At 40.1% G+C, this 22,268-nt stretch overlaps 1 protein-coding gene across 1 annotated transcript in view; it reads left to right on the top strand.

The window, feature by feature from the left end:
- Positions 1 to 22,268, top strand: part of nid2 (nidogen 2) — a 99,423-nt gene that overhangs the window by 42,964 nt on the left and 34,191 nt on the right. The window contains exons 6-10 of the mRNA XM_062966831.1: positions 1,426 to 1,671; positions 4,955 to 5,155; positions 9,617 to 9,850; positions 17,152 to 17,295; positions 20,341 to 20,469. Of these exons, the coding sequence (XP_062822901.1) occupies positions 1,426 to 1,671; positions 4,955 to 5,155; positions 9,617 to 9,850; positions 17,152 to 17,295; positions 20,341 to 20,469 (954 nt within the window). The remainder of the gene's footprint in view (positions 1 to 1,425; positions 1,672 to 4,954; positions 5,156 to 9,616; positions 9,851 to 17,151; positions 17,296 to 20,340; positions 20,470 to 22,268) is intronic.

The raw sequence follows: 22,268 nt of genomic DNA, 5'->3' as shown, positions 1-22,268 counted from the left end.
TTCAAAAGATAGTTGCAAAAACAAAGCTGTAAGAACAAATCCATGGAAACATTAGGCATGAAGCAAGGTCCTTAAAATGAAACCAAAGTCCCAGAAACAAGGATACATCCAGGCTATAAGATAATGCAGGAAAGCAGGCTTAGTTCTTGATTCAAGCGAGGAATTGCTTTGATGAAGATTTCCCTCTCAGCAAACTGTTTTAATAGCATACCATGAAGGCATTTCTTTGCCCTTTGATCCTCCCTCTTATTTGCTATTCTGAGGCTTCTGTGCAACCCCCGAAATCCCAAACGACTAGCCTGATCTAGAGACGCGTCCTCATCATCGCTTTCAAGGCCGCAGGGCTCATTAGTGTTATAAGACTGGGAGCTACTCTCCCTTTCTGCTTCTTGCACCTGAAAACCATCATCAGTAACAACATCATTTCTTCCAGTGGGAAAGCCTCCCTGCTCCTCATCTCCCGCAGCAGGGACATTCTGCACCTGAATCCCATAATTCCCATCAGAGTCATCTTGAAACTCATCCTGAACCTGAATCCCATCCTTTTGAAACTGTACCCCAGAATCCCCAGAGTCACACAAAGACTGAGTCACAACAAAAACATGGGAGAGGTTTATTAAACTGCAAAAAACTTTGTCTCTGTGGGACATCCTGCAGCACATTTTGCTGTAGTGTTTCAACCAATTCAATATAATAATAATAATAAAAGAAAAAGGTTTGGCTCATTGATGTTGCCATCCCAGGTGACAGTCGCATTGACGAAAAATAACAGGAAAAACTCAGCCGCTATCAGGACCTCAAGATTGAACTGCAAAGACTCTGGCAGAAACCAGTGCAGGTGGTCCCGGTGGTGATGGGCACACTGGGTGCCGTGCCGAAAGATCTCAGCCGGCATTTGGAAACAATAGGCATTGACAAAATTACGATCTGCCAACTGCAAAAAGCCACCCTGCTGGGATCTGCACGCATCATCCGAAAATACATCACACAGTCCTAGACACTTGGGAAGTGTTCGACTTGTGATTTTGTGAAACGAAACCCAGCATATCTATCTTGTTTGCTGTGTCATACAACGTCATTGTGTCAATAATAATAATAATAATAAACTTTATTCTTATATCCTGCCACCATCTCCCCGAAGGGAATCGGGGCGGCTTACAACAGGTACAAGCCCACAACAGTTTGTGGCCGCCACAGAAACAAAATTTCTGGATTAGAATAACTACTTTCAAAGTCAGTACTGCACAATTAAACAGGAAATAACACTTTCAGACCAGGACATAGTGTAATCAAATTGACCAAAGTGAAACCTGTAGATATCAAAGATTGACTGTACAATTTCCATTTGGTGAAATCTCTCGAAAAATCGGCATTTTTTTAGGAAGAACCTAGAACTCAGATAACGAGTGGATCTTGTCATTCCAGGTGCTGCTCATCGCCTGAACGGCAAAGTCAGTGGAGTCCTGCTTGTGGGACGGACGCCTGTGCGCTTCGGGGACGTTGACTTGCATGCCTATATCGTTGGCAATGATGGGCGAGCGTATACGGCCATCAGCCACATTCCTCAGCCGGCCGCTCGCTCTCTCATGCCACTGGCTCCCATCGGGGGCTTCTTTGGCTGGCTTTTTGCACTGGAGAAACCTGGCTACGAAAACGGCTTCAGTATTGCTGGTGAGTGGAAGAGGTGCAGGGTCTCCACCTGAGCAGTGATGCTCACGATCACATTAGCTGCTTTGAGTGCCCTTTGGGGAGATAAAGCAGGGTATAAATAATATAATTGAAAGGGGTGATTTGGGAGTACCCCAATCACATGAAACCCCGGGTTTGCCAAGTCGCTATGAGCACCACTCGGAGACCAATAAAGTTGAGGACAAACACCTTTATTTTAGGTAGCTACCGACAGACAACAGCGACACGGCAGTGAAGCTGGCAAAAATTGTCTGCCCCGAACGAATCTGCTCGGGGCCTTTTATACCCTACTTGTTTATCACATTTCTAGTTCCTCATTCTGGACTGGGTTTACTGGAAAAACCACCAGCCCGGTTTGTGGTGGGCAGGCACATCCTGACCTGTAAACAACTTCAGGATGTAGCTCACCACAAACTATAGAACATTTCAACAGGTTAGGCAAGGGTACATGTATTTCATACATTTCTCAGAATCGGCTAACCACAACTGATTCTTGCTAAACATACAGGACACATGCTATCTTGTCACAAGACAGCAAGTTGCAATTTTTATCTTTATTCCTAGAAGAGAGACTGATCTCTGGTTTCAAGCAGACAGGCATTCTAAAATGGAGTCACTCTGGTTCAGTGACCCCTTCATAATAATAATAATAATAATAATAATAATAATAATAATAATAATAATAATAATAATAATAATAGTGCGGTTTTCTGGCATTGTGTATTTCTGCCGCTTCTGTGACTGTTCATTTGGGTTTTGATGATTCCATAGCCCACTTGTCAATGGATGTCCAGAATCAGCAGCATCCACCGCGGACCTTTTTATCCTGGGCGACGACCGAGCCAGTATAGACTTCGTTTGGGTTTGATTCTCCATAATGCTAATGGGTTAGGTGCACTTGGTTCTGCTCCTCAGCTGAGGCCTCTCTGGCTTGGTTGGACCTGCCGGTAGTTACACTACCGCCAGCACAGCCCTCAGTCATCATTGGAGCAGCTAAGCCCCCCCACCACGTCAAGGTGGCACCTGCGGGGGGGATCACAAACCTGCAAAGGTTGTGGAAAATGAACACGCAAAGATACTGTGGGACTTCCGAATCCAGACTGACAAAGTTCTGGAACACAACACACCAGACAACACAGTTGTGGAAAAGAAAAAGGTTTGGATCATTGATGTCGCCATCCCAGGTGACAGTTGCATTGATGAAAAACAACAGGAAAAACTCAGCCGCTATCAGGACCTCAAGATTGAACTTCAAAGACTCTGGCAGAAACCAGTGCAGGTGGTCCCGGTGGTGATGGGCACACTGGGTGCCGTGCCAAAAGATCTCAGCCGGCATTTGGAAACAATAGACATTGACAAAAATCACGATCTGCCAACTGCAAAAGGCCACCCTACTGGGATCTGCACGCATCATCCGAAAATACATCACACAGTCCTAGACACTTGGGAAGTGTTCGACTTGTGGTTTTGTGAAACGAAATCCAGCATGTCTATCTTGTTTGCTGTGTCATACAACGTCGTTGTGTCAATAATAATAATAATAATAATAATAATAATAATAAGTAAAACAAGCAGTCAAAGTAGAAGAATATGCCCTGGCACAATATGTAAAGCAAAGTGAAGAACCTGCTTTGATTGAAGTCAAAAATCAGAAACTCCTCAAAGCACAGCAGACAAAAAACCAGTACAAGAAAACTGCACTACAAACTAGAGCTGACAGCTGGCACAATAAAATACATCACACAGTCCTAGATACTTGGGAAGTGTTCGACTTGTGATTTTGTGAAACGAAATCCAGCATATCTATCTTGTTTGCTGTGTCATACAATATAATAATAATAATAATAATAATAATAATAATAATAATAATAATAATAATAATAATAATGCTTCTGTATCCATAAAAATTCTGATGTGGTTATAATGGCCACAATTTTCTGGCTTGGTCCCTGTGGTTCCCCCCATTCTATCCATTCAAATATAAATTTGTTGTGTTGTTGAAGGCTTTCATGGCAGGAATCACTGGGTTGCTGTGAGTTTTCCTGACTGTTTGACCATGTTCCAGAAGCATTCTCTCCTGACATTTTGCCTGTATCTATGACAGGCATCTTCAGAGGTTGTGAGGTCTGTTGGAAACTAGGCAAGTGGAGTTTATATATCTGTGGAATAATGTCCAGGGTGGGAGAAGGAACTTGTCTGTTTGAGGCAAGTGTGAATGGTGCAATTGGCCAACTTGATCAACATTGAATGGCCTTTCAGCTTCAAAGCCTGGCTGCTTCCTGCCTGGCGAAATCTTTTATTGGGAGGTGTTAGTTAGCCATTTGCAACATTCACACTTGCCTCAAACAGACAAGAGTTTTTTCTCCCACCCTGGACATCATTCCACAGATATATAAATATCACTTGCCTAGTTTCCAACAGACCTCACAACCTCTGAGGATGCCTGCCATAGATGTGGGTGAAAAATCAGGAGAGAATGCTTCTGGAACATGGCCAGACAGTCTGGAAAACTCACAGCAAGTCAAGCATAAATTCCTTAGTCACCACCAAGGTAAATCATAGAATCATAGATTTGAAAGAGCCCACAACGGCCATACAATCCAAGCCTCTGCCATGCATGAAAACACAATCAAAGCCTTCCCAACAGATGGCCACCCAACCTTTGCTTAAAAAGCTTCCCAGAAGGTGACTCCACCAGGTCGTGTATTCCTACATTAAACAGTTTTTCCTAATGCTTAACTGGAATCTCTTTTCCTGCAATTTCAATCCATTTATCCCATGGTGTCCTAGTCTCCAAAGCCAGCAGAAAACACACTTATGTGTGACATCCTTTCACATATTGGAACATGGATGTTATGTCACTTTCTCTCAGTTTTCTTTTCTCCAAGCTAAACACCCCCAGTTCTCTAAGCAATTCTTCATAGGACTCAGTTTCCAAACCTTTCATCATTTTGGGTGTCCTTCTCTGGACACGTTCTAGCTTGTGAATATCCTTGTTGAATTGTAGTGCTCAGGAATGGACACAGTATTGCAGGTGAGATCTGACCAAAGGAAAAGAGAGCAGGATTATGATTTCCTTCCATCTAGGTCAGGCATGGGCAAACTTGGGCCCTCCAGGTGTTTTGGACTTCAACTCTCACAATTCCTAACAGCCGGTAGGCTGTTAGGAATTGTGGGAGTTGAAGTCCAAAACACCTGGAGGGCCCAAGTTTGCCCAGACCTGATCGTGACGCTATACTCCTTTATTCTCTCCCTCTGAAAATAGGTGCTAAATTCACTCACAGCCTTGAAGCCACTTTCTATCCTGGAGGAGAAACTGTTTCCGTCAAGCAAACCGCTGATGGATTGGATGCCGAAAATTATCTCAGCATTCGGACTGAAATTCAAGGGCAGGTGCCTTATATTCCGGAGAATTTTACTGTCCACATCGCACCTTACAAGGAGATCTACCAGTACATGGATTCAGGTATTTTGGAAGAGCTTCTAATTTTATTTCTTGCATGAGCTTATTTGTCTGAGGGAATAATTTTGATTTGGTAGTGCAGTCCGACCCTTGTATCCGGAGGATTGTTATTGTTAGGGATTCCTCATCTTCAGAAGAGGAAGGGGAGCAGGAAAGTGTTCAGGAATTTGAGGGGGGGTTGGAATCAGAAGAGGAGGTCTTGCAAGTGCCCACATTTCAGGAAAGGCGAAAGGAAACAGATCAGAGTTGCTGTTCAGCTAGAATAGCTGCGAGAAATGCTAAAGTAATTGGGAACCGCGTGGGGGAACTCAGGGCTATAAATCAGGAGTAGTCAGCTTTTGCTGGTAACAAACGACTCTGATGCTTAAGCCTTCACTTCCATTTGTACCTGCTTCGAGTCTGCGTTTGGGAAACTGATCCTAAGGATTTATTGTTAATGCATGTTGTTTCTTTGTCTGAAGTGAGACTTCTGCTTTATTTGGGACTACAAAGACAAGTATCCACTATTACAGTAATACAGAAATTATTAAACCAAAATTTAGTTCAATACATCAATATGAAAACAGATACAAAAGGCGTTGTTAAACAATCAAACAAAGGACTGTTACATTCACAGTAAACACAATATTTTTCTCTTGAAGGATGAATTTACTCCTCTTCTCATAAACAATAAATGTTCTTTAGTTGTTGTATGTATTTCGGATGACTGCCATAGATGTGGGCGAAATGTCAGGAGAGAATACTTCTGGAACATGGCCACACAGCCCGAAAGACATACAACAACCCTGTAATCCCGGCCAAGAAAGCCTTCGACAACATATGTTCTTTAGTTCTTTGATTGTTCCACATACACAAATTGAGTCCTTTTCTTATATATAATGATTGTTCTCATTTCTTTATTATGGATAGTAGACTTGAAAACCACAACCGGTTTCAACTCAAAAGAGTCTTCATCAGATGGATTGTAGTCCTTTTTTTTAAGTTGTTTTTTTTTAGTTTTATTTCAAATGTGGATCTTATATATATAATGTTTATTTATTTTCATTCATTCAAATATACATACATTGCAAGTGTTTGTTGCATACAGTGCAATACTTTCATCTATTAGACTTTCATAATCATTTCTCAGACAATATATTTTCAATAAGGGGTCACAAGCTTCTATTTGTATAGTACATATAAAAATATTATAAGTTCCAAATTTATATCCATTTCCTCCTTGCCTTCAGTCTATTAGCTTCCTCTCAAATGTGGATCTTATAGGGAACATATATAGTGGCTACCAGTTATTTACAATACATATAGTTACATGAGAAATACACGATACACAACAAAGATAATGTAAAAGTCATACTCACAGAAAGATCTAAGTTTTAAACATGCATACTCTGCAAACAATTTGATTCCAATGGGAGTATGAAGCTGAGTAACTAATTTCACTCTTAAATGGCAAGCACAATGGTCAGGTGGTTGTAAAGTAATGTAATTGCTGTTACTCCAGAGTCACATTTAAAGGAAGACTATCAATCTTTACAAGAAACAATCATAAGAGTTGGTATTGTTTAACTCCTTCGGATGTTCTCAAAAACACTAAAAAAACCTTTAAAAAAACCTAAAAAAAAGGACTACAATCCACCTGATGAAGACTCTTTTGCGTTGAAACCGGTTGTGGTTTTGCAGTCTACTATCCATAATAAAGAAACGAGAACAATCATATATAAGAAGAGGACTCAATTTGTGTATGTGGAACAATCAAAGAACTAAAGAACATTTATTGTTTATGAGGAGTAAATTCATCCTTCAAGAGAAAAATATTGTGTTTACTGTGAATGTAACAGTCTGTGATGACTCATGGGCCATGTAGTCCCGTTCCTAGCGCTGTGGTGACAGATGAAGAGGAAAACTTGGGTTTTCCACCGTTTCAGCCAGAATTGGAATTTTCCCAGCCAGAATTGGAGCCCTTGCACCTGCAGGAGGTTTGTCTTCCAGAAAGCTGCCAAACAAGCCCTGAGTCAAAATCTCCCCCATTTTCTCGCCGTAATTATTATCAACAACAGAAAGGAGTTCAGCAGGCTAATCGCAGAAGCCTGAGAATCGCAGCCAGGCATTCAGCTGATTAAGACTGCTTTCATGAGAAATTTTAGGGAGTCATGCATCTGCACACAGAGATTGACTTTCGGTTCTGGTTCCCCAGAGAAGTGTTCTTTGGTGGGGAAACGAGACCCTATTTAGGTTCTTTGCCCTGAAGGAATTTTGCGGAGTCAATTCGTCAGCAACTGGAGTAGGTTGTGTGTGGACAGCGCTACTCCGCTTCCAAGCCTTCGTTCCTGTTTCCAAGCCTTCGTTCCCGTTTCCAGCCTTGTTTACCTCCACGGACCTTGCCTTGCTTCCTAGGACTCAGCCTTGTCTTCCAGGACCTTGTCAAGTATTTTACCACGGATTTTGTCCCTGTTCCTCGTTCCTTGCTGCCTTGTATCAAGCCTTGTGTTCCAAGAATCAAGTTTACTTCCTAGCCTTTGCCTCAAGTTCCTTGGACTAAGAACCTTGTTATCTCCCCTCACTTTGCTTGGCAAAGTGAGAGTTTCGGTTATTGGATTACAACTTTGGACCTTAATATTTTATATTGGACATTGTTTTTCTGGACTATAATTGACCTTTCCTGAAAGGTCTTCTTCTGAACTACATTCTACACTTATTTTTATTGACTTTATATATTTCCTTAATAAAGATATTAGATAGATTCTGGCCTCTGTGTATGGTTATTGGTGCTCTGCAGCCTGGGTCGTGACACAGTCCTTTGTTTGATTGTTTAACAACGCCTTTTGTATCTGTTTTCATATTGATGTATTGAACTAAATTTAGGTTTAATGATTTCTGTATTACTGTAATAGTGGATACTTGTCTTTGTAGTTCCAGGGAACCCATTTTCTTATTTGGGACTTTATCAGAGACTTGAGTACTATGTCTGCACTGAGACTTCTTTGCTTTCTTTTGCGCTATACAACTGCGTGTGCCATTCTTTTATGTTTTGCTGAAGTAAAGTATTTTTCATTGACTTACAATGTTGCATTAAGGCTGTTCTTGAGGGACAAATCAGGACAGTTATCAATGGTTTCGTTTATTCATATCCAACAAAACAAGTCTTCTCTGGGTATTCTCTAGGTCTTCCAGCATGACTCCATAGTCTTCTTAAACTGGAGATAATATATGCATTGTATTACCAGCAGAGCCAGCCCTAGGTATTTTTCAAGTGTAGGCAAACAGAATTTTGGCGCCCTCCCCAAAAAACCAATCACTGAAAAATAAAAGCGTTGGGTAAGCAAAAATGTTGGATAATAAGGAGGGATTAAGGAAAAGCATATTAAACATGAAATTACATTAAGATTTTACAAATTAAGCACCAAAACATCACGTTTTACAACAAATCAACAAAAAAACCAGTCTCGACTGCACCCCCGTATGTTTTGCGCCCGAAACGACTGCTTAATTCGCCTCATTGTTGGACCGGCTCTGATTCCCAAGTATCTTAAATTTCAGATCATTGTTTGCAATGAAAAGGAGCTCTAAAGCAACTGATGACTTCCTTGTTAGCTCATTTGTAGTTTTCCCACTTTGGTGGGGATTTTTGTTCCCCTAATCTCAGCACATGTGGAGGGCGGTATTTTTTCCTTCCTTTTCTGTTTTCTGACTAAGATTTCTTAAAAATGATTGAAATTTAATGTCAAAAAGCCCAAGTGTCATTGGGTGCATCTACACCGTGGAGTTAATGCAGTTTGACACCACTTGAACTGCCATGCCTCAGTTTTGGGAGTTGTAGTTTGGGGAGACACCAGTATTATTTGGCAGAGAAAGCTATAAGATCTTAAAAAACTGGAACTTCCAGAATTTTGTGGCACTGAGCCATGGCAGTTCAAGTAGTGTCAAAATCTAGTGTAGATGCACCATTGTATCCGTTGTCCTATTTCAGGCTTAGATCTGGGAGAAAGCAATGGCTGATTCTGGGCCTAGTACCACGTTTCCCCGAAAATAGGACAGTGTCTTATATTAATTTTTGCTCCCAAAGATGCACTAGATCTTATTTTCAGGGGATGTCTTATTTTTCCATGAAGAAAAAATTACATTTATTGTTGAACAAAAAATGAACATTTATTATATACTGTGCAGTAGTTGTCATCACTTACCAGCATAACCAGACAAATGCTGAATCCTATCAAGAATTTCTTATTACTACCAATATTTCCATTTACAACACACTATGATATGTACATTTTCCAATCTGCTCTGGTGTTCTGTTCGTTGGGCATGCTTCCAAACAAAAACTTTCCTAGGTCTTACTTTCGGGGGAGGCCTTATATTTAGCAATTCAGCAAAACCTCTACTAGGTCTTATTTTCTGGGGATGTCTTATTTTAGGGGAAACAGGGTAGCTGTTCTAACCCTGATTCTTATGTGCTCTGTTTTGCAGCGGTGGTATCGACGTCTTACCGGGAATATTCCTTGTTTACCTCTGGGAGCCTCAACCAAACCTTGTCCTACCGTCTGCGCCAGAATCTCACCTACCACAGCTGTCCCCACGCAAGGCACCACCTCAGGACTCCGTCCACACAGCAGCTTACTGTGGACAGGATATTCGCTTTGTACAACGAGGAGGAACAAGTGCTCCGTTATGCTGTCACCAACCAGATTGGGCCCCTTGGAGGTGAGTTTGGGCTTGGTTCTCATAGAGTTCATGCTCCAATCCTAACATTGGTTTCTGTGGAATCGTAGAGTTGAAAGAGACCCCAAGGGCCACCCTATTGCACCAAATTGCTATGTGTGTGTGTGTAAAGAAATCCTTGCAAAGTTGCTTGCAAAAGATCTCTGCAAAAAGGCAGCTGAGCTTTTGCAGAGGCAAGCCACGCCTTAAACAATGTATCAGTTTGCTGGCAGATGGCTGGCTTTTGTCAGTTGGGAATCTGAGCTTGCAGGGAGAGCACAGAAAAGACAGGCTCTCTAGCTACGGTCAAGTAGCATTTTAAATATGCTATGCTGGATATATTGAATGCTGATTGATTAGTTATTGATCCTATGCAACTACAAGGACATTGTACGATTGTTCAACTGAACTGTTTACTTAACTTCAACTCAACAAGTAAAGTTCCTTTGTTCTTTCAATTCCTCTGCCTGGTCTGAGTCTTTTGCACATGGTGTTAACTGGACGCTGCTGGTTCCGCTATAAACACTCTCTAACACATCCATTCCAATCCCTTTTATCCATGTCAATAATCCAAGCCCTTCCGACAAATGGCCATCCACCCTCTACTTAAAAACCCACCTAAAAGGGAATTCCCCCAAACTCCCAGATATCATATTCCTTTATCAAACTGCTCCAAGAGTCATGAAGGTCTTCCCAAGATTATAGATAGAATATCTTTTCCTGGAGTTTGAACCCATTGCTCTATTGTGTCCTATAGAACAGAAAGATCTGCATCCTGATGTATGCAGATGATCTAGTGCTCATCTCCTGCTCTCGATTGGGTCTTTTTTTTCAGTTTTTTATTTAAATTATTAAAAAAATTGAATTTTACATATTCAGTACTTAAACCTTATACATTCTTTAACAAATTTGCAATACAGAGTTATGTATATCATAGCTCCTATGGTATTTTCACTCTCTAACTATATTACATACTCATATTATTTACCTTTTGTTACCCCTCACTTAGTGCTATCCCTTCACCCCAGACCAGCCAATTACAATATTTATTTCCAAAATTCCATTGTTTCTTTTACAGGTTTCCCCCCCCCCCCTTTTCTTCTACGTATACAAACTCTATAATTTTCCCCATATCTTCCCAAAATCATCCTTTTTTAATAACCCCCTTTTAATTTTAATATTACATGTCAATTTATCATTTATCACAATATCCCAAATCTCCTTATACCATTCTTCCAATCGGTTGGGTCTTAAAAATCTTCTGACAGCTTTCAGGACCATTGTGTCCCAGTCTCTAGAGCAGAACAAAACAAGCTTGTCTCCTATTATTTATTTTATTTACAGCATTTATATTCCGCCCTTCTCACCCCGAAGGGGACTCAGGGCGGATCACATTACACATATAGGCAAACATTCAATGCCTTTTATAATAATAATAAATAGAGTAAAATAATACCATATATACTCGAGTATAAGCCAACCCAAATATAAGCTGAGGCACCTAATTTTACCACAAAAAAACTAGGAAACATTGACTCCAGTAATGACTCCAGTAAACAATGGCTATCCAGCCTCTACTTAAAAACCCACCTAAAAGGGAATTCCCCCAAACTCCCAGATATCATATTCCGTTATCAAACTGCTCCAAGAGTCATGAAGGTCTTCCTAAGATTTTAGATAGAATCTCTGTTCCTGGAGTTTGAATCCTTTGCTCCATTGTGTCTTATGGAACAGAAAGATCTGCATCCTGGTGTATGCAGATGATCTAGTGCTCATCTCTATCTCTTGGTTTGGTCTTTAAAATCTTCGGAAAACTTTCAGTACCATTTTGTCCCAGTCTTCTTCTCAATATGACATCTCTTTAAACATGACTAATATGTCCCTGCTCAACGTTCTCTTCTCCAAGCTAAACCTACCCAGCTCCCTAAGCTTCTCTCTTCATAGAACTTGGCTTCCAGACTTTGATTATTTTGGTCATCCTTCTTTGCACATGTCCCATCTTGTCCATATCTTGATTTGCTTTGACCAGAGCTGGACACAGAGTCGTTCCAGGTGAGGTCTGGCCAAAGCAGAATAGAAGAGGACTAGGACTTCCCTTGATGTAGACACCATCCTTCTATAGATGCAGCCTAGAATTGCATTGGCTTTTTAAGCTGCTGCATCACACTGTTGACTCATGTTCAACTTATGGCCTACTAAGATTGTTGTCATGTACATTTATGTCAACTCTGATTTACAGTGCCGGAGCATTTCAACAGATTTTGGTATCCACAGAGGGATCCTGGAGACAAGGCCCAACAGATATTTATACAATGTCCACTGTATCTCATTGTTTTGTTTACTGTGGCTTCAATTCTGTTGTTGCCACACGCTCAGCCCTGGCTCCATCTCTCAAACCACACTTCCAGTTAATTTTTAAACCTCTTTCTTTCAGTTTATATATGTATTACTTTTTCTGCAGTAATTTTCTCCTTACACCATTTGTAAAGACAATAATTTTCCAATACACCTAATAAAACTAATGTATATACTTGAGTATAAGCCCACCTGAATATAAGCCAAGGCACCTAATTTTACCACAAAAAACTAGTAAAAAGTATTGACTTGAGTATAAGCTAAGGGTGGGAAACGCAGGAGCTGCTGGTAAATTTCAAAATAAAAATCGATACCCATAAAATTACATTAATTGAGGCATCAGTAGGTTAAAAGTTTTTGAATATTTACATACTGTAAAACTGTAATTTAAAATAAGACTGTCCAACTCTGATTAAACCATTATTCTAACCTTCTTCAATGTAAATGTGCTTACGTATCCTTCCAATAACACTAAAGAGAGTAAAATAATAAATGTAATAACAATAACAATAATAGAGTAAAATAATGGAAATGTAATAATAACAGTAATAATAGAGTAAAATAAAAAATGTAATCATAATAATAGAGTAAAATAATGGAAATGTAATAATAATAATAATTAGAGTAAAATAATACCGTATATACTCGAGTATAAGCCGACCCGAATATAAGTCGAGGCACCTAATTTTACCACAAAAAAAAAACTCAGAAATATTGACTCCAGTATAGGCCGAGGGTGGTAAATTTCAGAAATAAAAATAAATACCAATAAAATTACATTAATTGAGGCATCAGTAGGTTAGATGTTTTTGAATATTTACATAAAGCTCAAATTTAAGATAAGACTGTCCAACTCTGATTAAATCATTATTCTCATCTTCTTCAATGTAAATGTGCTTATGTATCCTTTTAATAATAATAGAGTAAAATAATACATGAAATAATAATAATAAATACAGGAAAATAATACAAGTAATAATAAATAGAGTAAAATAATACATGTAATAATAATAATAAATACAGGAAAATAATACAAGTAATAATAAATAGAGTAAAATAATAAATGCAATAATAATAATAATATCAGAGTGAAATAATAAATGTAATAATAATAATAGAGTAAAATAAATGTAATAGTAGCAACAATAATAGAGAAAAATAATAAATGTAATAATACCAATAATAATTAGAGAAAAATAATAAATGTACCATATATTCTCGAGTATAAGCTGACCCAAATATAAGCCATGTAATGAACTATAATAAAGCTTTTGCCGCTTACCAGAAGAAGGGTTACCGAAACTGGAATAAAACCCGGGAACCAGTTGTAAACGGCATGCAAACGGTGTGAACGGATATATTACCACCTACTCAGGAGTTACATCAGCATTGACTCTGTCTACTTGGCTTCACTATTGATCCAAAACCTGTGGAGTCCTGAGGAATCCCTCCAGAACTGCAGAGACTCTGAATCAGTTTGCCTTTTAGCCAATCCAAACCTTTTAGGACTGCAGAGACTTATATCATTTTGTTTGATTTATAATACTGAGTTAGATACTTTTGAGTTATATACCTTAGGACTGAGTATTATTTCTGTGCATGTTATATGTATATGATGCTCTAATATACATATTGTGTACTACTTATGTGTGGAACCACTATTGTGTTACATTGTTTAGAATAGACATCTGTGTTTACTCAATACCAAATATAAGCCAACCAGAACCCTCACCCGAGTATAAGCCGAGGGGGGCTTTTTCAGTCTTAAAAAAAGGGCTGAAAAACTAGGCTTATACTCGAGTATATACAGTAAATGAAATAAAAATAATAATAATAACAGAGTAAAATAATAAATAACTTTGACTTGAGTATAAGCTGAGGGCGGCTCTTAAATGACGGCTGAAAAACTCGGCTTATACTCGAGTATATACGGTAATTCCCCTATCCTCCCCATCTATAAACAATAATAAGTTTAAATGGACTTCCCAACTCTTGCTTTAAAGACATACAATGAAAGTATCCCACTACTTTCTTATCTTAAGACCTCTTTGCTGCCTCAGTATTTTACATAATCAAGTGGAAAAAGTCATGATGGGAAATGGAGCCATAAATCTGTTGCTCCCGAGGGCTCATCATTGTAGGCTTTGCCACCTTCTTCTTCACCTCCCAGGTCTGCAAAAAATGGGTAACTTCTGCAGATCACTCTGTAATTTAGCAATCTAGGAGATCTAACAAAGATTTCTTCCTGCGGAGTAGGAGGATCCACCAAAACAGACAGGGTGGTCTACTGTAGCTATGGTTTTTTTCCAGCTGAAAAACATGCAGTTCGTTGTTTGCCTTCCCCTTAGCCAAGTAAATGACTTCCAGAGCTCAGATAAAAGAAATGAGAATCCAGTTTAAAGCCAAAGAAGGAAAGAACTCCTTGAACAATCGCAGATCGCATGGAGACAACATAAAGAGATCAACATCAAAGCAAATGGGAGTGGGGTTATCGCCTCCGTGAGTCTCTATACTAGAAAAAAGGAAAGATACAAGCAAAGTAAATAAATAAAATATGGAATCGCACCCATGGCTTAGTATCCTACAGTGTAGAGCAAGCATGGGCCAACTTGGACCCTCCAGGTGTTTTGGACTTCAACTCCCACAATTCCTAACAGCCTGCCGGCTGTTAGGAATTGTGGGAGTTGAAGTCCAAAACACCTGGAGGGTCCAAGTTGGCCCATACCTGGTGTAGAATAAATATCTACACTGAGCCTTAATGAGTTCCAAAGTAGCATGAAACAGGTGGCTCAGTGGTTAAGGCACATGGCTGACAACCCATGGCGTAGTTCCAATGTGAAATGTGCAGTGCGCCATGATATTGCAGGATTTGCATTGCCCAACCTCACCTGGACTAAGGCTGCATCCAGTTCTGGACACCATCATTCAAAATAGACATGGACAAAGTGCAATGTATCCAGAGAAGGGCAAACAAAATGGTCAAGGGTTTGGAAACCAAGAATCTCTGTGCAGAGAGACTTAAGGACCAGCTCGGGCTGTGGCGCAGGCTGGAGAGCAGCTGCAATGAATCACTGCAATGAATCACTCTGACCAGGAGGTCATAAGTTCGAGGCCCGCTCGGAGCCTATGTTTGTCTTGTCTTTGTTCTATGTTAAAAGGCACTGAATGTTTGCCTATATGTGTAATGTGATCTGCCCTGAGTCCCCTTCGGGGTGAGAAGGGCGGAATATAAATGCTGTAAATAAATAAATAAATATGTTTAGCTTGGAGAAGAGAAGGTTCAGAGAAGGGGTCATGAAAGTCATGTTTAAATACTTGAAATTGTTTGATTTTGAAAAGGGAGCAAACTTGTTTTCTGTTGCTCCAGAAACTAGGATAGAATGGAGCAATGGATTTAAATTGCAGGAAAAAAAGAGATTCCACCTTAACTATGGGAAGAGCTTCCTGACAGTCAGAGCTGTTTAGCAGTTCAATATGCAGCCTGGACACCGTTGTTGTTGTTATTATTATTATTATTATTATTATTATTATTATTATTATTATTATTATTATTTTATTGTATGACACAGCAAACAAGATAGACATGCTGGATTTCATATCACAAAATCACAAGTCAACACTTCCCAAGTGTCTAGGACTGTGTGATGTATTTTCGTGCATGCAGATCCCAGTAGGGTGGCCTTTTGCAGTTGGCAGATCGTGATTTTGTCAATGTCTATTGTTTTCAAATGCCGGCTGAGATCTTTTGGCACGACACCCAATGTGCCCATCACCACCGGGACCACTTGCACTGGTTTCTGCCAGAGTCTTTGAAGTTCAATCTTGAGGTCCTGATAGCGGCTGAGTTTTTCCTGTTGTTTTTCGTCAATGCGACTGTCACCTGGGATGGCGACATCAATGATCCAAACCTTTTTCTTTTCCACAACTGTGATGTCTGGTGTGTTGTGTTCCAGAACTTTGTCAGTCTGGATTCGGAAGTCCCACAGTATCTCTGTGTGTTCATTTTCCACGACCTTTGCAGGTTTGTGATCCCACCAGTTCTTTACTGCTGGGAGGTGGTACTTGAGGCATAAGTTCCAATGAATCATTTGGGCCACATAGTTGTGCCTCTGTTTGTAGTCTGTCTGTGCGATTTTCTTACAGCAGCTGAGGATATGATCAATGGTTTCGTCGGTTTCCTTGCACAGTCTGCATTTTGGGTCATCAGCTGATTTTTCGATCTTGGCCTGAATTGCCTTTGTCCTGATGTCTTGCTCCTGGGCTGCAAGGATCAGGCCTTCTGTCTCCTTCTTCAGGGTCCCATTCGTGAGCCATAGCCAGGTCTTCTCCTTATCAGCTTTTCCTTCAATTTTGTCAAGGAACTTTCCATGCAATGTTTTGTTGTGCCAGCTGTCAGCTCTAGTTTGTAGTGCGGTTTTCTTGTACTGATTCTTTGTCTGCTGTGCTTTGAGGAGTTTCTGATTTTTGACTTCAATCAAAGCAGTTATTCACTTTGCTTTACATATTCTGCCAGGGCATGTTCTTCTTCTTTGACTGCTTACTTGTAAGAGTCCTCTGCCCCCTGATCTTCTAGGCAGATAGAGCCAGTCAACATCACTGCGAGGGTGCAGTGAATGATGAATGGTCATGAGTTTTCTTGTTTTTCTGTCCAAATTGTCCAGTTCCACCTGTGTCCAGTTTATTATTATTATGATTCCTCTTCTCCTTCTTCTCCTCCTTCTCCTCCTTCTCTGGTGGTTTTAAAACCAAGGCTGGATGGCCATCTGTTAGGAGGGCTTTCTTTCCTGCATGTCAGAAGTAAGTTGGACTGGATGCCCTTTGGTTTCTCCAGGTCAATGATTTGACAGGGTCTGAACGTGAGAAGAAACCAAGACCCGCATCTCCTGCCCTGCCACGCCTTGAAGTCTATGTTTTGTTCTAACCCATCTCCTTCTTTTTTGCTGGTGTAGATGATTCTGGGATGGTCGCTCTGAACCCATGCTACGACGGGACCCACTCGTGCGACACAACGGCACGGTGCCAGCCTGGCTCTGGTTTGGATTACACCTGCGAGTGCACAGCTGGCTACTATGGGGATGGGAAAGAATGCACAGGTGAGCCCAACTCAGACCTTGTTCTTGTCTGTCTTGTTCTAGGGTGCATCTACATTGTATAGTAAATGGCACAACACCACTTCATTAAGGATTAACTTTCTCTGCCGAAGAATGGTGGTGTCCAAAATACAATTTCCGCGATTCCAGAGTATTGAGCCACAGCAATTGTTAAAGTATTGTTGAAAAGCCTCCAAGTCTACATGGAGTCATTCCAATATTTTCTCTTTACCACCACCACCACCTACTCCTCACCATTATATTTATTTATACCTCATATAATAATAATAATAATAATAATAATAATAATAATAATAATAATAATAATAATAATAATCTGGACTGACAAAGTTCTGGAACACAACACACCAGACATCACAGTTGTGGAAAAGAAAAAGGTTTGGATCATTGATGTTGCCATCCCAGGTGACAGTCGCATTGATGAAAAACAACATGAAAAACTCAGCCGCTATCAGGACCTCAAGGTTGAACTTCAAAGACTCTGGCAGAAACCAGTGCAGGTGGTCCCAGTGGTGATGGGCACACTGGGTGCCATGCCAAAAGATCTCAGCCGGCATTTGGAAACAATAGACATTGACCAAATTACGATCTGCCAACTGCAAAAGGCCACCCTACTGGGATATGAAATCCAGCACATCTGTCTTGTTTGCTGTGTCATAATAAAATAATAATAATAATAATGATAACAACAACTTTATTTATATCCCGTCACCATCTCCCAGAAAGACTCAGGGCGTCTTACAGAAGCACATACAAGTGCCACAACACATAAATAAAGATAAATTACATCTACATGTTAGAAATTACAACATCAGTTGAGATAAAAATAACACATGACCCAATTTAAAAATCAATAAAAGCACAGTGCTAATTACCAGTTAAATGAACAGTACTGCTCTCAGCCGCAGCCCAATTCAACCATTAAAGTGCTAGTGTCGGCATTAAATAGTTAGGTCCTTAGTTTAGCAGATGTCTTAATTAATAGATATCTTTATCTCTCCCAAAGGAGCATTAGCATACAATTTAAAATATACCAAATAAGCAAACATTAAAACAGAATTAAATAAAAACAGTATTTAAAGATTCACAGTTAAAATCCAATAAAACATATTCAAAGTTGAAAACCACCTTACTGTAGCAATTCCCCTGGCAGTTCTTGTGGGCTCAGGACCAGAGCTTAGAAAAGTTACTTTTTAAAGATATTGAAGAAAGTGATTTTGCTGTGCAGTTGATCACATAAGAAGTCCTGGAACCAGCTTGAGACCCAAATTGGGAACCAGAAAGCACTGGTGCACAAGAAGGGATTTCTTTTGTGCGCTTCTGTGGGAGTTCATGGCTTGGCTAGCTTCGAACTGCATTAAACAGCCAGTGTAGATGGGGACTCAGTTTACTGCAATGGCTAAGAGGGGATTGCTATTTGTTGTGCCCGTCCCTTTCTTTCTCCCTCTTCTCGGTGTCCCCTCAGAGAGATAGGGCAGGTTATAAATAAATTATTATTATTATTTTATTATGACACAGCAAACAAGATAGATATGCTGGATTTTGTATCACAAAATCATAAGTCGAACACTTCCCAAGTGTCTAGGACTGTGTGATGTATTTTCGGATGATGTGTGCAGATCCCAGTAAGGTGGCCTTTTGCAGTTGGCAGATCATAATTCTGTCAATGTCTATTGTTTCCAAATGCCGGCTGAGATCTTTTGGCACAGCACCCAATGTGCCCATCACCACCGGGACCACCTGCACTGGCTTCTGCCAGAGTCTTTGAAGTTCAGTCTTGAGGTCCTAATAGCGGCTGAGTTTTTCCTGTTGTTTTTCGTCAATGCGACTGTCACCTGGGATGGCGACATCAATGATCCAAACCTTTTTCTTTTCCACAACTGTGATGTCTGGTGTGTTGTGTTCCAGAACTTTGTCAGTCTGGCTTTGGAAGGCCCCCAGTATCTTTGCGTGCTCATTTTCCAATACTTTTGCTGGTTTGTGATCCCACCAGTTCTTTACTGCTGGGAGGTGGTACTTGAGGCATAAGTTCCAATGAATCATTTGGGCCTCATAGTTGTGTCTCTGTTTGTAGTCTGTCTGTGTGATTTTCTTACAGCAGCTGAGGATATGATCAATGGTTTCGTCGGTTTCTTTGCACAGTCTGCATTTTGGGTCATCAGCTGATTTTTTCGATCTTGGCCTGAATTGCATGTGTTCTGATGGCTTGCTCCTGGGCTGCAAGGATCAGGCCTTCTGTCTCCTTCTTCAGGGTCCCATTCGTGAGCCATAGCCAGGTCTTCTCCTTGTCAGTTTTTCAATTTTGCCAAGGAACTTTCCATGCAGTGTTTTGTTGTGCCAGCTGTCAGCTCTAGTTTGTAGTGCAGTTTTCTTGTACTGATTTTTGTCTGCTGTTTTGAGGAGTTTCTGAATAATAATAATAATAATAATAATAATAATCTCTTTCTTGCATGAGCAAACACAAACACACTTTTGAGGATTGGATGGGCCCCGTTGAATTTGCATCTGCTGAACTTACCAGATCTGCGTTATTTAAAGGGAAGGCAGATAGAAATCAGAGAACTCTCTCAGCCAGAATCTGAAGACGGAAGAAAGCCATGCATGGAAAGGAAATGCCCATAAGTCTTGTGTGCAAGAGTCTCCTGGGTTTTCTAATATTTGATAGTTTGAGTGTACATAGGAATCGAAGCTTTGTCTTTTTTGTGTAACTCAGATGGAAATTCCGTCCCCCGCCGTTAGTGTTATTCGAAGCTGAACTTGTGCTCTCTCATCACATTTAAGAGGTTAAGCTTTGGAACTTGGAAAAACATCTGGAACCATTTGGCACCGGTTGTGTTTTTCTAACCGCAAGAGGGCTGAACGGCTGCCCAGAATGAACTGAGATAATATGGGGGGCGATGGAGGCGAACCAGGGGAGACCGACGGCTGACCAGATCCTCATGGAAACATGTCCTGGATCACACCGGGATAGGAATGCACACTGCTGCCAGACGTGGTTCATTTCCTCTTGCTGTCCCTTCTCTTCAGATATCAACGAATGTGCCGCGGGCATCAGCCGCTGCAGCCCCGAGTCGGTCTGTGTCAACACGGTGGGCAGTTACCGGTGTGAGTGTCCTCCTGGGTACGAGCTTGCAGCAGACCGGGCCACTTGCCTAGGTAAGACGTGGAACAAGCCCCAATCTTCATTGAAAGTTGATCAAAGGTTTCTCCTTCATCTGCAAAATCAGTTTGTTGCATTAAAGTAAATGCTTACTGTGATATATGGAAAAAGTATGCAATCTACGAAATGCAACGATCAAAATACAAGTATTATTTCCCCAGTCCTGTCACTTCCCCATTCCCACCCGTGAACCACAACCCATGACTTCCGACACCACTCAGTATGGAACTAGTAACTACCAAAATCTATTTCAAAATCTATTTTTTGTCTTCTTTTTTCAGTATCCAAAGGCCAGTCTCCGTTTTCTAGCAAACCCTTCTTTATTTCCTCCCCTTATGCCATTGGAGATCTTGGCTATTGAAATATACTCGACTACCGTATATACTCGAGTATAAGCTGACCCGAATATAAGCCGAGGCACTTTCACTTCACTTCACTTCACTTCACTTTATTTCTTAATTAGTCGCTCTCCACCAGAGTGCTCTGAGCGACTTACAATTTAAAATATCATTCCACAAAATAAAAAACATTCAACATAAAAACATTCAACATAAAAACATTCAACCTAAAAACATTCAACAGTGACTATTTGGTAAATTTGATCTGATTTTACCACCTAATTTTACCATAAAAAACTGGGAAAACATTGACTCCAGTATAAGTTGAGAGTGTTAAATTTCAGAAATAAAAATAGATACCAATAAAATTACATTAATTGAGGCATCAGTAGGTTAAATGTTTTTGAATATTTACATAAAGCTCAAATTTAAGATAAGATTGTCCAACTCTGATCAAATCATTATTCTCATCTTCTTCAATGTCAATGTGCTTATGTATCCTTTTAATAATAATAGAGTAAAATAATACATGTAATAATAATAATAATAATAATAATAATAATAAATACAGGAAAATAATAAATAGAGTAAAATAATAAGTATAATAATAATATCAGAGTGAAATAATAAATGTATTAATAATAAGAAAAAATAGAGTAAAATAAATGTAATAGTAGCAACAATAATAGAGAAAAATAATAAATGTAATAATTTATTTATTTTATTTATTTACAGCATTTATATTCCGCCCTTCTCACCCCGAAGGGGACTCAGGGTGGATCACATTACACATATAGGCAAACATTCAATGCCTTTTTAACATACAACAAAGACAAGAAAAACATAGCTCCGAGCGGGCCTCGAACTTATGACCTCCTGGTCAGTGATTCATTGCAGTTAATTGCAACTGGTTTGCTCTCCCGTCTGCGCCACAGCCCCGGCACAGTCCATCCTCAGCTAGCATGCCAACGACTTAAATATGGAGCCTCTGATGGCCTAGGGGATAAAAACCTCGTGACTTGAAGGTTGGGTTGCTGACCTGAAAGCTGCCAGGGGAGAGCGCGGATGAGCTCCCTCTTTTAGCTCCAGCTCCATGTGGGGACATGAGAGAAGCCTCCCACAAGGATGGTAAAACATCAAAATATCCAGGCGTCCCCTGGGCAACGTCCTTGCAGACGGTCAATTCTCTCACTTCAGAAGCAACTCCGGTTGCTCCTGACACAGAAAAAAAAACCCTGACTTAAATCAAGAAACAGCTTCCTAAAATCAATAATACCAATAATAATAGAGAAAAATAATAAATGTAATAATATCAACAATAATAGAGAAAAATAATAAACGTATCATATATTCTCGAGTATAAGATGACCCAAATATAAGCCAACCAGGACCCTCACCTGAGTATAAGCCGCGGGGGGCTTTTTCAGTCTTAAAAAAAGGGCTGAAAAACTAGGCTT

The sequence above is a fragment of the Anolis carolinensis genome, unplaced genomic scaffold (assembly GCF_035594765.1).
Source record: "Anolis carolinensis isolate JA03-04 unplaced genomic scaffold, rAnoCar3.1.pri scaffold_34, whole genome shotgun sequence".
NCBI lineage: Eukaryota > Metazoa > Chordata > Lepidosauria > Squamata > Dactyloidae > Anolis > Anolis carolinensis.
This window is presented reverse-complemented; position numbering and strand designations above follow the sequence as displayed.